General features: G+C 34.7%; 1 protein-coding gene and 1 pseudogene across 2 annotated transcripts; both read left to right on the forward strand.

The window, feature by feature from the left end:
• Window positions 1–333: 333 nt before the first annotated feature.
• Window positions 334–6,629, forward strand: LOC120075730 (Chaperone DnaJ-domain superfamily protein). 2 transcript variants are annotated; one of them, XR_005481414.2, is made up of 9 exons: window positions 334–1,382; window positions 2,212–2,459; window positions 2,542–2,771; window positions 2,922–3,051; window positions 3,222–3,453; window positions 3,584–3,649; window positions 3,760–3,849; window positions 5,453–5,629; window positions 6,084–6,629. XR_005481414.2 is itself a non-coding variant. In XM_039029365.2 (9 exons), the coding sequence occupies exons 1-9, from the start codon at window positions 811–813 to the stop codon at window positions 6,117–6,119; spliced, it is 1,647 nt and encodes a 548-aa protein (XP_038885293.1). In that variant the 5' UTR covers window positions 334–810; the 3' UTR covers window positions 6,120–6,629. The 2 variants fall into 2 exon arrangements, 1 of the variants encoding a protein (XP_038885293.1); XM_039029365.2 differs by having other exon boundaries at window positions 3,222–3,319.
• A 6,354-nt stretch (window positions 6,630–12,983) lies between these two features.
• Window positions 12,984–14,299, forward strand: LOC150036771 (uncharacterized; annotated as a pseudogene).
• The last annotated feature ends 3,414 nt before the right edge of the window (window positions 14,300–17,713 follow it).

Raw genomic sequence — 17,713 nt, forward strand, 5'->3', positions numbered from 1 at the left:
TCTGCTAATCCTAAATCGGAGGTAGGGTCAAATTGGGGATTTTTCGCCCTGGTCGGGATGACGACCCGCGGGAATTTTTGCCAACCCTAAATATTCATAATAAAAGGAACATTTTTGAAATATATTTTGGGTTAATTTCATTTTAGTTTATATATTCTTGAATGTCTAATATTAGTTTTTACATTTTCAATTATCTAATTTTAATTCAAATACTTCCAATAAATTTTAAACCTTTCCAACTTTTATATAACAATAATGGAAAAAAGAATATTATGAATGCGTTTGCACAACACAACAATAACTTATTTATTACAATTCCAAATTACAATGAGTAAAATAAAAGTTGAAATGTAACTAAACCATAAATTGAAATTGCTTGTCTCTCACCGACACGGACACGGAATTGGAAAAGGAAAAAAAAAAAAATACAAAAATATAAAATTGATGTCGGGCTTGCGAGAAGGAGAGCTGGTGATTGCCTCGTGGCTTCCACTCAAATATTCGTACGGTGACTTCATTACACACAGAGACAGAGGCGGAGGGGCCACGAACAAGAAGAAGAACTTCTGATATTTTCTTCTTATTAATTTTAGAAAATTGTTTTCCTGAAGCTTTTTGTTTCATGTTTATGCTTCAATTGCAATTGGAATTACATTAATTTTTTGTTTTCTTCATTCCTGCTCGCTTTTGCTTTCAAGAATATTCTGTTGAAGAGAAATTCTCACGCTTTCTTTACTTTTTTGATCTGGGATCGGAGTTCGTAGCTTAAATTTTGATCCCATTGTTTCAAAATTTGTGATTGCGTCTGCAATGGACGAGTTTGGGGTATTAACCGAAAGATATGGATTGAAACCGCAAGGAAAATCGGCTCCAATGGCTGCATCTAAGCCAACTGCCTCTTCAAACACCTTCCAGTCTCGGAATTCCGGGTTTAATTCTGGTTTCAATGGCAAGTCCTCCTTCGATTCTGGTTTTGGTGACCTATCTTTTCAAAAGAACACTAAACCCGACTCTTACGATGATTTTTTCGGGAGTCTCAATCAGTCAACGAAACATTCGGGGAATCCTGGAAGTTCTCCGTCTTCTTTTGACTACGATTCGATATTTTTTGGGTCGAAGAATTCAGATCCAAGCTATGATGATGTTTTTGATGGGATTCCTGGATTCAAGAGCTCGGTTACAGCGAAGAAGGAGGATCCGGTCCGATCATTCCCCTCGTCTTTGAATCAAACCTCTCAAATTGATGATTTGTTTGGTGATTTTAGCAGCAATGTGGCAAAAACAACTCCGAAGCCCAACGGATTAAAAAATGCAGCAAATAACGCAGCCCCTTTTGATGGATTGATTTCTGGCTTTGGTGATGGCAATTCTCGAATTAACAGGTATAATCAATGTATGATTCTTGAAAAAACTGGCCTGCATTATGTTAATGGTACCAGAAAAGTATGGTTTAATTTCTGTTTTTTGTTGGTGAATTTACTGTATCATCGTGGCAGTGTGATTGAACTTAGGAAACAATTGATATAGAATTTTGCTTCATTTGTTGTTTTTTCTAGTTTCTTAAATGAGAAGAAGCAATCTTGGCTTCACAGTTTCATTTTCTTTACTGTAAGATCAGTTTCTCATGGTATCTGAGACCTATCGTTGATAAAATGCATGTCATTTCCTTGTTTTCGTTCCCATATATGTTGAGAAACCATTAAAATTTGAAATTAATTTTCACTTTCATTGCTTACGTCAAGTGATCTGTACTAGTCTGCATCTAACGTATCTGCTTCCAAGGCAAATTTTACTAGCTTAAATTTTCTCTTGAAAAAAAAGAAGCTTAGCTTTGCTCGCCAATCAGAAGCATTGTATTGCAATATTAATGAAATAAAAACTATCTAATTGGAGTGAAACAGACGATATTTCCTCTGCAATTAAATACCATGATAGCCAAATAATTTATCTTCAATTATTTGATTGTTTACAATATTGTGCGGCAAGTGAAACTCTTCAATAGGGGAAAAAATTCTTGGTTGTTGTAGAAATCCTTTTTACGTATGCCCCATGAGCCCTTTTTTGGCCAAACTCTCGCTCTATGATGTTTCTACATGTTTCCATTGTTGACTAGATGACTTCCATGCATACTCCTTTTATTCACGAATCTCTATTTTTCTCTTAATTTTAACGTGTACAATTGATGCATTCTATTTTTACTTGTTTGTGCAGAGCAAGTATGCAGGACAGTCTGACTCCGCCATCAACGTCTCATACTAAATCAACTTTTAGTTCAGCCAAAGATCCTTTTATAGAACTAGAATCAGCTTCTTATAATTCATCTGAGGCTTTTCCAGATCCGCTTGAGGAAACTGCCAAGTTCAATAATTCTGGAGGTACAAAATTTGACAGCTCCTCCAATTCTTCCCCACCATTCAGGGTTCCTCCAGTACCAAAGCCAGGTCATAAGGCAGTTAAAGGTGCTTCAGCTTCCCTAAAATTCATAAGGATTGATCTGTCCAATCTCTTCAAAATTTGACAATATGAAAATGTTCTGTGCAGTTAAGAGCTCCTCTTCCTCTCCTATAGAGGAATTGGAGGACTTTGCAAAGGGGAAGGTGCGGAATAACAGTGAAGGGAAAGTGGATGCCTCGACACGCACAACAAATAGAACTAGTAAAGATGCACATGCTGCAGGAGTAGATCATCAACAGACTATTGACGATCTGGACTCCTTTTTCAATGTGGGTCCTCGATCAAAGAGTGCTCCAAGGTCACGAACAACAACTTTGGTGAGAAGAACCGTTTAACACCTCCAACTCTTGTACAGAAGAAAAAAGAATATGAAAGCTTTTTGTAGTTAAAGCAATATTATATTTGTTTATTTGTATCCTAAACTACTGGATGGACATATCTGTTAATGTTGTGTGGTTATTTTTCAGGATCCTCTATTTGAAGTTCCTAAATACAACAAACCACCTGAAATACCCAAACCTGCTCCTTCGGCAGTTTTGTCCCACATAAAGAAATCTTCTTCTGCTGTAAATCTTGTGGATGATTTTTTTTTCGGAGGTGATATACATACTATGAAATGCACAGCTTCAGCTATGACTATATGCAATTGATTACTATTTTCTTGATTGTTTGTTCTTTCCTTCAATCTCTTAAAATTTGATTTTTCCCCTCTTATCTAAAAAAACAATGTATGATTTTTCTCCAACCCCTCTTTGCTTTCATGGTAGATGCTCCTTCATTTGGACATTTTGAAGAAGTTGACGGAGAGAGTGAAGAAAGAAGAAGAGCTAGACTGAGGCGTCTACAGAGGACCCAAGAGCGTGCAGTTTGTGTTTCTCTCTCTCTTCTTTCTTCTTTGTTACATTTTGTACCTATTAGAAGCTAGACCTGTCTTCTTAGATGGATGTTCTTCTTCATTGAATTAAAAGCAGTCCAAACCGATTCCTAGTAGGATTTGAGGTAAAAAGATAGACTTAAAGGGAAAAGTTAGGTTTCTAGCAATTGTGGCAAAATGTTTATGAAGTTTGCAGTTCCATTTTTGTTCATCTTTAACAGGGACATTTACATTATCTTAATGTTTTATTTTCAGGCCAGAGCAGTGGCTGATTTGAATCAGCGTGACTTTCAAACACAGCACGAGCAAGAAGAGAAGCGTGTTAGTATTCAATTGCTATATTTTGTTTTGACTTGCAGTTACAATTCTCATTTGGGCTAAATCTAAAGGCTTGGTTGGTTTAATGCTAGTTTTGTGTTTGCTTTGACCAGAGGATTGCTGAATCTTTAGATATTGATATCAAGCGCTGGGCTGCTGGGAAGGAAGGCAACATGCGTGCACTTTTATCATCATTGCAATATGTATGTTTCTTTGTTTAGTTTTTCTCTCTCATTCTAATGTTCTTTACCTATTGTTTGTTATTTTCTATTTTTCTCAATGTGAACATTTCTATTAGCTTTTTTTACCATTGAATTTATTATTATTATTTTTTTGAAATGAAAAATGAAGTCAAACACACCAAAAAAGAAGCTCAACCTAAAGGCCTTATGGATAGGATCCCTAGAGTATACAAAGGTGGAATCGAATAAAAGGCCTTCAATATAAAATATAAGGAAAGAGGTAAATATTACAAAAAGATTTGTATAAGGCACTCGATTGGCGGTTGTCCACTGAATATTTTGACTGAAGTTAACAGAAGTTGTGCCCTGCTTTTACACATCAGACACATATTTGGAGACGAGACTAGATTTGAATCTCTCTTTTGAACTCCATCCATAGTATTCAAGCTCCCATGTCTCTTGACCTACTGAAAGATTTCGTTTTATTTGTTTTATTCGTTTGTTTTTGGACTATTACCTTTCCGGGAAGGTAATAAAGGACTCCCAAGGTGAAGAATTTTGTTTGCCAATTCACCTAGAAGAGCCCAAATGGGTCTGCTATCCAACAAACCAAGTCATTGGCTTGACTGGATGCTTATGTTGGAGCAGGATGGTTGGGCTAACCTCTTCTCAGCTGAAGATCCCAAGTATTGTTGGAAACCCACCAAGAATATATAGTGGAAAACTGGGAATTAGAGACCCTATTTATGTAAGGAAAGAAGCCGAATGGAGGAAGAGTAGAGGTCCTAGAAGAGTTGAAGATCATCTTATTCTTAAAGAGTTACCGATCTTCAACTGCTTGTGCATTATTTCCCCTTCATGGGAAGAAGAAACTAGTCATGTGGAACTATTATGATGTATTTCCTGTTGGGTTTTGTGATAGGGGAAGGACTCAGGATTTAGAAAAGTGTAGGCTGGTATGTAGTATAGGAAAATAGTAGTCCCTAAAATGTATGAAGTTTTCTTTTGACTTAGTACGTAGATAAGTTAATATTGGAAACTTGATTAAGTAAAGACACTTGGCAGTTGGCTGGTTTAAAGGAGACAGAAAAGCTTAAAACCATCATTATTTTTTTTTTTTTGTACTGCAGTAAATAGTAGCACTCTTAGAATGTGTTTACTTCCCTGGCCTTTTGTATGACTTGCGGTAATGCTTATAAGGACTCGATCATTTATTATTGAGTTTCACGGTGTATTTTGTCTATGGGCCATGATTTTGGATATATCTGGTTTTTGGGACTATTGACATGTTAGTTTTAAGGGTAGCCTCCTACTATCGGTGGTTCTGGATTCAAATAATTATATATTCATGTGCTTCTTTGGTTTTGCTTTCATTATCTGTGTGTATGCATACATAGACATACATAACCTCTTGTAGAAACTTAAATAGTTATATACATAAAGGCGCACGGGCCGGTGCAGTGATTGCATTTGATGATTGAAATGAAGTATATTTTCATGAAAGCCATCTTTAACCCTGAATTACGAGCATACAATCAACAAGTACAGATTTCCTGCTTTAATTGGTTACAATATAGATTCAGTTATTAGCATGCTCATTGATCTCCATTCTACCGGTGATTAGGTTCTATGGTCCGGAAGTGGTTGGGAGCCAGTTTCATTGACAGAGATGATTACTTCAACCTCAGTTAAAAAAGTTTATAGGAAGGCAGTCTTGTGCATTCATCCAGATAAGGTTCAACAGAAGGGTGCCAGTATTGAACAGAAATATACAGCAGAGAAGGTTTTTGATATCCTTAAGGTAGCTTGCCAATATTCTCATTTTCTTCCTTTTTCGTTTTCCACTATTTAGCATCTTTAGCTTTGAGCTTGCTCTCTGCTTTCCTGTTCGAGCTTGCTCTCTGCTTTCCTGTTTTTTAAACGACGAAGGTTTATGATCTTTCAAGTTTGGTTACATGTTAGAAAAACGGGTTGTTTTTTTTCATAAAAAGAATTTCATCCAGCTATAAGTTTCCAATACGGATGCTGATTATTTATAGAATTATAATTACCTAATCATTTCCTTTTTGGAATGTAAGTATTGTAATCCTAAGAGAAACAAAGGATTGATTTAAGACTATACTTCTCATCTTTCTTGTCCAAAATTAGGTGGTTCAATTTATGGCTGCTTTTAGATTCAAAGTATAATTCAGTTACTGGTTTTGCTTGTCTTGACTGTCTTATTTTACTGTGAAATCTGTCTTACATTGAAACAGGAAGCCTGGAATAAATTCAGCAAAGAGGAACTTTAGACACACCTCGGATGATTGTTTTCTTCAACTACCATGTCACTTGTAAACTATGAATATCCTAATCATGGAGAGACGACAAGACTAGCGTGGCAAAGTCTGTCTGCTGTCTGCAGGTCAGTCTTGAGGCCGTCTGGTGACCGATATCATGTTCAACATGTTCTCAGAGAAAGATCTAATAGGTCGTGAATGCTTGACATTGGGGTAATACCAGAAATTTGTATTCCATAGGCTAAAGCATAGTTTCATACCCAATTGATGTTGTGATTTATATGGTTTCACAATCAAATAGTGCTCATAATTCTTTAAATTTGTGCCAGATTCATTGCTTTTGTAGAGTTTTATTTCTTCTATTTTCTTCTTTCTTTCTCCTGGAAGGAGTTGTGGATTAAAAGTTGGAACATCTTTTTTTTTATCTTTGTTTTGTAAACCGTACTTGGTGAAGTGTACATTCAACATTTTGTATTTCGTTCAGGGTTTAAATCTTATTATGGTATATTGAAATTTATTCTATTTTGGTTCTTTAAATTTTTAAAAACATCTTTTTGGATCCTTGAACCTTTAAAAAGTACTTATTTTTGGATCTTATTAAGATTCTGTTTACTAATATAATGATGAGGTTATTTGTATTTTTGGATGACTAGTCTACCAAATAAGTTAGTTATACTAAAAAATTTAGGATATCAATTTTGAATTATGTGATAAAGCAATTTTCTATAGTGATCTCAAAAGTCAATTTGCATCTAAAATTTTGGTCGGTTCACTTGGTGGTTGATATTTTACTTCACCTTCATCTTACTCAACTAATGGTAGATGCAATTTCATCCTTAAGCAGATCTTTGACATGTTTGGATTGACTAAGGTAAAAGTTTTCTAAAAAATTCATTTTTATTTAATTTTTTTTTTATAAAATTTAGTTAAAATACATTTAAAAGCTATTTTGAATAGTTGCTAAACATTTTGATTTTTTTCAAAATGACTTATTTTCAAAATTAAATATTTGAAAAGTTAATCCAAACGTATTCCTCATCAATATAATTTTAATGGTAGGGATCAAAATAAATATTTTTTAAAAATTCAAAGACTAAGACATACATTTTTTAAAGTTTAGTGATCAAAATAGAATATGGTTGAAAATCAAACCTTTGGTCAGTGTTCTTGAATATTGTAACCTTGGAGAATTTTTCTAATTAACTTCGCACGTTGAATTTAGAGAAAAAAGTTTTGATTCACTTGTTTCTTTTTCCACTCACCTTTGGAAAATTGGAAAAACAGGAGATGATGTCTGGTTTTGTTTTTAAACAATGAGAGACCTAAAATATATTGGATCAAAGAATTGAACAACGTGATTAAGAATGTAAAAATTCAAACTTATCTGCTCATTAAGTGTCTAACGGTCTTTTTTATTTGATTATTGTTTCATTTTCTTTCCGAATTCATGACTTGGTCGAAAAAGGAATCAAACTAAACCCTCTAATAGTCCAGAACTGAATGTCAAATTCTCATCGGAGAAGAAACTCGAGATTAGGTTTCTGTTTTAGGCTTCAAGACAAATCTCTTCATTGATTCATAATAGTAATGCGTAGAATGTATAATTGAAAGCCGAAAAATGCCGTTAAAAATATTAGCAATGTGCAGAGACATGTCACTGTAAATGTCGTAGTTGCCTCATGTGTAATAGATATCAGTGACAAGTTTATCACGTGTTGCTAAAACTTAATATTCAATGACACTCATGTGTTAAGTTTGTTTTTAGCAACAATTAGTATGTCATTATTTGTTTGATATAATGATGATGCAAGCTTGTCTTTGAAAGTGTATTTTTACCAACATGTAATCTTCTTACTAAATATATATTCTTCGTTCTTAATAAACAAAAATAACACCCAATTTAATACATATATCAGATATAGAATTTTAAATATAATAATTTTTTGAACAAATTAAAAATTGACTAGTCGATTACATTTAAACGATTGACGACCAGCGAGGGAGGGAAAGACACAAGAAGAGGAGGGAGAAGCTCTTGGAAGAGAATAAGCGAAAGATGGGGGAAGGAGGGAAAACAAAAGGCTAAAAATTTTGCCTCAAGTTTATGTACTTTCACTAATGCCTTAGTGTGTTGCTAAATGTTATTAATATGTAGTGGCATTTATTAGCATGTTCTAGAATCTTTATGAAATAGTTGCAAATATAGCAATTATGTATAAAAATTAGTAGATATAGCACAATGTAAAAAAATTTATGGATATAGTAAAATTTAGATTCAACTCTCTGATTGTTATATGTTGCAATTTTGTATTTGCAACTCTTTGAAAAAGTTGCTACATACTTAATTATTAGCCATGAAAGTGCTACCAATTGTAATTACCTAATCTTTTAATGACAATAATTTAAATTGTGTTGCTAATAATAATATTTTGGACCTGTCTTTAACATGTGTTGCTATAAATTAGCTCTTACCAACAAAAATTGCTCGTGCCACTAAAAATTTGTCCCTGAAAATGAATTTTCTATGGTGATCTTGGATTACATGGAAGAATGTTGATCCTTCCAATTATCATTCAACTTGTATCCATAGAACGAATTAGGACCAAACTAGCCAAAATGAACATAGCTCAATTGGCATAGTGCTTGTACTATCAACTTCGAAATCAGAGGTTGAATTCCCCTGCTCTACATTGTTATAAAAAAAAGGACCAAACTGTGAGCGTTGCTTCATAGTCAATGCTTCCAATAACCTACAAAATACTCTTCAGAAAAATTAAACAAACTTAGTTGAAACTCACATATCAGAAAACAAAATCTTTTGTTAAAAATAGTCTTGAATGTTTTGTTTTGAAATTAAGAAGGAATTTCACTACAAATTTTAAAACTCATCGTCTTGGAATTTATCTCAGTTTTACCTATAGACTAAGTATTATTCACATGTCTTTCTCTCTCATTTATGTTTTTACATTTTTCTCCTTATATTTCTATTGTCTTTTGTCTCAGTCTCATGTCTCTTGTTTTTTAACTCACACGTATTAAGTTTAAGTTTTACAATTTTCTTGGAAGGAATAATATGAGAGTATCATATATTCCTTTGGAATCTAATATACTAGCAATCTCATCATAAAGTATTCTAATTTCAAATTTGAGTTTATTATATGAATGTCTCAAATTTGGTTGGGCTAACGTTGAATGACCCAAATTATGAAAACAGTGAGAATTTATATTTTGCCCATCTCACAAAGTACTAAATTCTCCTTAGAGCCTAATTGCAATTGCGGGTTTGCACCCATCACGAATTGATGAGACCTCCAAATGTAATTTTAAGAAGGCACGTTATGATTTTTATAAAAAAAAAATACAAATTTTCACCCATTATTAAAATTTTATGATCTTACGACTTATATCTAACGTGAAATCATGTTTGGAGTCACATCAATTGGTGATGGATGAGAATCATGATTGCAAACAGGCAATTTGATGTCGGTCAGTACTTTCTGATGTAAGTAAAAAGGTTAGATTTCTTTGTTTTTAGAATTCAAGTTATCCATTTAAAAATCTCTTCAGGATTGCTACCATCTTTCTCTAATCTACTACTATCACACATGTTTCTCGAGAAATAAGTGATTCAATTGTAGTAGTAAGATTACAATTGTGATTTCTTGTTATTTGTTGTCCTACTAAAACACATAACATTATCACACGTCAAAACAACATTAGCAAGATTTTCTTTACTACCTTTTATTTTATCAAAATGCTCATATATGGTAGGTAAACTAACATGGTCCACTAGTATGTTGGCATTGAAACTAGACTTAGATTTAGAGTACATCTTGAAGATCTCTTTTGGAGTTAGTTTTCTATTTTGATGGCTAAGTGCACCCGTTCTTTCAAATCTTCACAAGGTTGAATTTCTTCTAGGTCGAAAAGCATCTCGACTATCATTTTCTCATTAAGTCCATCGATTCTAACTTTTTCGATTGATTGTAGCTTTCTTATGTTTATGTAGCACTCCCTCACAAATGAATCTTATGATCACTCCCTCACAAGTTTCATTCAAAAGATAATGATCACTTGCGTTTATGCTCAAATGTAGCACTTCCTCACAAATGTAAACTCTCTAAAGCAATAAGAAATAAGTATAGCGAACAATTTTCAATATCAAGTACTTAACCAAGGAGCAAACCTTGAACCTAAAAGCTAGATTGACATGAAATATTGGATCACAAGCAAAGAAACAAGTACACAAGATTTAAAAAATATAGTATTCAAGATATTCAACAAACTAGAATGAATAAATATCTGGAATTAAGAATCAAGTATTCAAAATTCAAATAATTAGGCAAGAGATGGACAAAGACACAAGTGAAACCACTACACAAAAATTAAAACAAAACTAGGGAGGGGAATAAACAACTACTTCGACTATATATATGGGATATAAAATTCATATGATGATTCAAATATATAAAACTTCTTGATTTGTTAGGTGCAAATAAGCGGGGAGAGGAATAAACATGAATTAAGTGAAATGATTCTATTTGGATGGTTCTCTAAAAGTAAAGTCTAAAGAATTTATGTCAAAAGTAGACAATATTATACAATAATAGAGATAAGTCAATTGGTATGAGATCTACAAAAAAAACGGGAACTCCCGACGCCGTTTTAATGCATCGGGAGTTAGGTCGTCGGGAGAGATGGGGAACTCCCGACACCGGGTGTTAATCGTCGGGAGTTCCCTGGGAACTCTCGAAAGATCTCCCGACGCCCGTCGGGCAGCGTCGGGAGAGGGGTTTGGTTTAAACCAGACCCTTTCTTCTTCCCCACTCCCCCAAAATTTTTTATCTCTCCCTCTCAAAAAACCCTAACCCCCTTCCTCCACCGCCCCCCTTCACACCCGCCGCCCCATTTTCCTTCTTCCCTTCACGCCCCCGCCACTCCCCCCCTGTTGCCGCCCCTCTTCACGCCTGCACCGCCGCCTGCCTTTCCCCCTTCGCGCCGCCGTCTGCCGCCACCTTCCTTCTTCATTGCTCGCAAATTTGTTGTTTATTTTCAAGCTTTCATTTAGATTCGTGTACATCCATTTCATTTATTTTCTCTTATTTTGTATCTTAGTTTAAGCCATTGTTTTTAATTTCTAGCATGTTGGTAATGTTGGTAATGTTTAATTTTTAGTATGTTACTAATGTTGGTAATTAATGTTGCTAATGTTTAATTTCTAGCATGTTGGTAATCTAATGTGAATTATGAATTATGGATTGTAGATGTTATTGTGGTTTGAGTTTTTTTTTTTTTTTTTTTTCCTTTTAATTCTTAAGGTTATGGATTACTTAATTTACTATAATATATGTTACAATTTCTGCAATTTGGTGGATTATCACTCCCCAAAATTATGGTTTAAACCAGACCCCTTCTTCTTCCCCACTTTTTAAAAATATTGTAGTTAACGCATTTAATATTTTAAAAAAGTTTAAAGAATCTATTAGACATAAAACTAAATTTTGTGTCTAATAGAAAATTGAACTTTAAATTTTGTGTCCAATAGGCTTGTAAATTTTAGAAGATGTTGAATAGATGAAAGGCCTATATTAGACACAAAATTGAAAGCTTGGAGACGTACTAAATAAAACATTTGAAAGTTGTTAAGACAATTTAAGCGGTCTAGGGACCTATGTGTTTATTTTGCCTTAAGAAATAAAAATTATGGAACTCAATGCTTAATAATACTTTGTACTTTGTCCTCTAATCCAGGTTATTGTTTTGGATTACAAGTTGGTCAGAAAATATTTATTTTTAAGGATGAATAAAGAATGGATTAAACTAAGGAATAAGTACGGATGCTATCAGTGGAGGAAAATCGTATTGCACATTGGTACATTCTCAACACTTGTAAAGAAATAACAGACTATCGCAAGTATGTTTCAAACTTTTTCCTTTTCTAAATTCTAGGGTATCTCCTTTGATATAACATTTAAATGATCAATTTTGTAGGCAACATTTGAGGGATGATTCATTTTTCGTATTCATTTTTAATGTATAAGTAATTATCAGGTTCTACAACGGCGCGAGAGAGAAGATATCTCCAATGATTTCTTTTCACTTGCAATGGGACCTTCGTCTGAGGTGCGCTCTTACAATGGATACATTGTTAATGGGGTACGGTTTCACACTGTAGAGCGTGATAATCGTTGAGCTACACAAAATAGTGGAGTCCTAGTGGCCAGGGATAGCAGTGAGAACACAAGTGTGGATAACAATTTCTACGGTGTTGTAGACGAAGTATTAGATTTCCAATATGCGAACAGAAGATGCGTTTTCTTGTTAAAGTGTAAATGGTTTGACACAGATAACAACAAAAGTAATAGGACACATGTGGATTTAGGATACAAATCGATCAATACATCACACTTTTGGTATGTCGACGAGCCTTTCATCTTTGCTATCCAAGCACAACAAATCTTGTACATTTATGACATCAAACATGGTAGCAATTGGAAAGTTGTTCAAGTAGTCCAAAATAAATGAATATGGGATGTACCAGAAGTGGATGATGTTAAAAACGCATAACTAGATTTACTAGAAATTGTTGGTGGCATCCGAATAGATGAAGCCATTGAGGAGGTTACTTTGTGCAGAGTTGACGTTGATCCTACAGTTGTGGAAAGACCAATTACTATACATGGCGATCATGACTTCATAAACGATGATGATGAAGAACAATTATCTCCCAATGACAGTTCAAGTGCTGATGAATAATTTGAATTAGATTACGATGATGAGTAATGATGTATCTACTCAATTCTCTTTTTCTCTAGCTTACACGTATTTATTGTTAATTTAATATTGTTTTCTCTTTTTTGTATTTGTATAGATACGATGTCAACCCTTAATAGGCAACGAGAGGTTGATGAAGAATTCCAAGAGTTATATCTAAGCAACACGGTATCTTTTGTAGGTGATACTTCAGGTTAATATATTTTGAAATATATTCTGTTAACTGAAATACATCATAAACTGTTTTAAATTTTTTATTCTTTAGATAGTGGCTCATCATCCAATCGAAAGAAACAAGAGAATTCGCGGAACATCAAGTTGGAAAAATACATCAAAAAACATGGGAGAATTCCAATCGTGATAAATGAGGGGGAGACGAAACCGATATCTCAACATTCGGTACGATTTAGAAATACGATCGGCGTCGCCGTGAGATCTGCATTTCCAGTACATTGTCGTACTTTTGCTGAGGTTCCAAACGAGTTCATAGAATTGGCTAAAAGTCAATTATTGATAAGTAATTATAAGTTTATTCTTTTACAGTCATGAACATCATCTATGCTAATTCTTCCCTCACTCTTTTGTAGGCTCATTTCGAACTTGATCTGTCCAGTCAACGACTTAACCGTTTTATAGAACATCAAATGCAAAACTCGTTCAAAGAATTTAGAGCAGATTTGCACAGACATTATAGAAAATGTGGAGATCCTCAGCAAGCACATGCCAGTTTGCCTAGTTGGCTTAAAAATAAGCCAGAAGATTGGTACTTTTTGTGTGACCGCTTCAAGAGTGAAGCATTTTAGGTACAATATTTATGGCATGTATCATTTGCTGCATTTACTAATACATCACACTATTGACATATTTTTTTCTTCAAATGTAGGAAATGTCTATGACGAACAGGAAGAATAGAGAGAAATTACCGTTCGACCACGTAGGTGGATCGAAGTCATTCCTGCAAATTCAGGCAGAGTTGCAGGCAAAGGAGGGTCGAGAAATAGGACGTGTTGACCTATTTAGGGAAATACATTCTAAAGGTGGCAAGTTTGGGAACGAGGCAGCTGAAAGTGTACATGTAGCATTTTTTTTCTTTATTGTCGTGTTTTTTTTCACTTTTAACTTTAGTTGCTCGTTCTTACCCATTTAATTATTATGTCTAGCATCAAATGTTGGAATTACAATCTAGCACCACTGTAGAAGGTTCTCAACCACTAACAGGGGATGAAATCTGTAAGACTGTTTTAGGTAGACGACCCGGATGTTCAAAAGGTCTAAGTTGGGGCCCTAAGCCTAAGTCAAGAAGGAGTACCATCTCATCAAGCTCGTCATCTACTCAAGGAACGGAGGCGAGAATGGATGAATTGAGAGTCAATTTTCAACAGTCTCAGTCGAGGATTAAGGAACTTGAAGGCGTTTAGAAAATAATGCAAGAGGATCATGCAAGACAAATGGAAGAAATGAAAAAGATGATTGAAGACATCGTACGATCACATAGAGGAGACCCATCAAATTAGGTATGATTATTACATTATTTAGTTGTCTAATATGTTGCTATCCTGCAGTTATGGTAGTAAAGTTTAGTTATGTCTTAAGTAGCTTTATGATAATTAAAGAATTGTTGGCTATCCTGCAGTTATGGTAGCCAAACAACTGGATTTTGATGTGTTTTTTGTTGGCTCTCTCATTGCATTTATTTTTTACTTTTTATTCAACTGTATCTCGCTCTCTCCCTGAATCCCGCTCTCTCCCTGCTTCTCGCTCTCTCTCTGCCTCTCACTCTCTCCTATACTATTCTTTAAAGTTTAGACATCTGTAAGAACAGTCTTGGATTGCAAAGATGCCCTCAGCAGCTTCACACCTTGATTTGGTTGTAAATATATGTCATTTAAAGCTTCAACACTCTCATACAAATTATATAAGCATCCCACCATGCCTTGATGTTTCAAAAACTCAATCATAGTCCCTAAATCTCACTCTCTCCCTGAATCTTGCTCTCTCCCTGCCTCTCGCTCTCTCCTATACTATTCTTTAAAGTTTAGACATCTGTAAGAACAGTCTTGGATTGAAAAGATGCCCTCAGTAGCTTCACACCCTGATTGACATCCAAAGTAATGACTTTCTCCACCAAAGCACCAACTTCTTTGATATTAAACTTGTTCAGGAGAGTAATACTCGAAATGGTAGACATTGGTTTCATAGTCAAATCATCCATCACCATGTAAGTAACCACATCCTTCACAAACCCTCCTTCTACATTTCTTTTTGCCTGCCTAGTTGCACTATTTTGTGGAAATGTGAAACTTTAAGCTTTAAAAGGGTGTCTTTGCTCTGATTTGGTTGTAAATATGTGTCATTTAAAGCTTCAACACTCTTATACAAATTAGATAAGCATCCTACCATGCCTTGATTTTTCAAAAGTTTAATCACAGTCCATGAATCTCGCTCTCTCCCTGAATCTCGCTCTCTCCTATATTATTCTTTAAAGTTTAGACATCTGTAAGAACAGTCTTGGATATCAAAGATACCCTCAGTAGCTTCACACCCTGATTGACATCCAAAGTAATGACTTTCTCCACCAAAGCACCAACTTCTTTGATATTAAACTTGTTCAGGAGAGTAATACTAGAAATGGTGGACATTGGTTTCACAGTCAAATCATCCATCACCATGTAAGTAACTACATCCTTCACAAACCCTCCTCCTACATTTCTTTTTGCCTGTGTAGTTGCACTATTTTGTGGAAATGTGAAACTTTAAGCTTTAAGAGGGTGTCTTTGCTCTGATTTGGTTGTAAATATGTGTCATTTAAAGCCGCAACACTCTCATACAAATAAGCATCCCACCATGCCTTGATTTTTCAAAAGCCTAATCACAGTCCATGACTCTCGCTCTCTCCTCTCGCTTTCTCCCTGCCTCTCACTCTCTCCCTGAATCTCGCTTTCTCCCTACCTCTCACTCTCTCCCTGCCTCTTGCTCTTTCCTATACTATTCTTTAAAATTTAGACTTTCATCTGCCCTTATTTCAGCCACATTCATTTTCTCTCTCTCTCATTGCCTCTTGTTCTCTCCTTGCCTTTTGCTCTGATTTGATTCATACCACACACATATACAACTAAAATTAAAATTACATATTGTTTTATGAGATTTTTGTAAGGATGATCAAAAGTTGATTTATAAAATTTTTGTATGGATGACCATTTTTTTTTTTTTTTGCCAATGCAATTTGATTAGCTTTTTAAATTTTTCTTGGCATCACATATTGTTTTAATTGTTCTTTTTCTCACTTATTTTTACTCTTATTCTCTCCATTTGGTTTATTTGGTATCTAAAAAACTTTGTTTGTTGTCAAAGAAAGAAGAAACAACTTTGTCATTTATTGTCTTTGTTGTTGTGATTAGAAGCAAAATATGGAGAAAGTAGTGTTGTTTTATTGGGATGATCTTCTCTATTTTCCTTTTAAACGTAAATTATTAATGCAAAGAGCAATAGTTAGCTGCAATCTAAGTTACACCCAGTTTTATATATTCATTCCTCAAACCATTTTGGGGACAAATTTAAGTTTTATGTGTGTTGGTCATCATGGTTTACTCGTTTGGATGTTCATTACCACCCGTATTGGAGTTTGAACGTGAATTTGAATTGTTTATCGATATAACATTTCAATGTTTTTGTTTTATTGTAGAATGCTGTTCGGAGATGAGCTGGGACAATTGTTGAAGATGCTGTGTTCGAGAAGTATTCTAGATGTTGTTTTCATTTTACTTCTTTTATGTATTTCTGATATGAATGTTTATCGACTTCGTTTGGATATTGTAATTTTTTACTTGTTATAAAATGGACTTCATTTTCGTTTATGTGAATCTTTATTTGGTATTATATGTTTTACAAGATTTCATATCAAATTTTAAAAAATTACAAACGATATATTAAATTTTAATACTCCCCACGCATATATGATCCCCCGATGCACTCTAAAATGGCGTCCGGAGTTATGGTGGAACTCCGGACACCTATGTGGTGTCGAGAGTTAGGAGAAACTCTCGACGCTTACGTGGCATTGGGAGTTATGGGGAAACTCCCGACGCCTAAGCGGCATCGGGAGTTAGGGGGAACTCTCGATGCCGTATACTAGGCGTCGGGAGTTCTAGGAACTCCTGACGCATTGTAGTGCGTCGGGAGTTCCCCCTTAACTCCCGACGCCATTCAAAAGTTCGTCAGAAGATCCTCTCCTAATGGATTTCTCCCGACCAAAATCCCGATGACCGTTTATGCGTAGGGAGATCCTCTCCCGACAAATTTTCCACACTTTTCCGATGAAATGTGACATCGGGAGAAGTCAGAATTCCTGTAGTGAGAAGAGTACTCATGGTCTCGAACTCTGAACACCTAGGTGTGTGGGGTGAGAATCTCAACAATTTTGAACAAAAGTTGTTAGTCTTGAGAATGAATCCTAAACGTACCATTGAACACCAAGGATACCTCATGTCTAACAATGATCCTATTTTTCATTTTAGGCATAACTCTCGTGATTTTATTTTTAGTTTTATTTAAAACGTCTCGGTCTTGTACCATAAGATATAGTTGTATTTAGTTATATATCCCGATAATCACCCTTATGTAACTAGCTCTAAAAGTTCAATAATGAAAAGCAACTTTCCAGCAAGATCAACCCTCAATATATAAGATGTTTTTTGGGTTAGTCATTTTGAGCAATGGCTACATTCAATGTACCAGAAAGAAAAGAAAAAAAGTATGCATTTTCTCAGAAATGGAGCTTGTGTCTTTGCTTGTAATCATTAACCCAACTAGAAGCAGTAAAAAGATAAAAATAA

The sequence above is a fragment of the Benincasa hispida genome, chromosome 4 (assembly GCF_027475165.1).
Source record: "Benincasa hispida cultivar pf3 chromosome 4, pf3_genome.v1.1, whole genome shotgun sequence".
Lineage (NCBI taxonomy): Eukaryota > Viridiplantae > Streptophyta > Magnoliopsida > Cucurbitales > Cucurbitaceae > Benincasa > Benincasa hispida.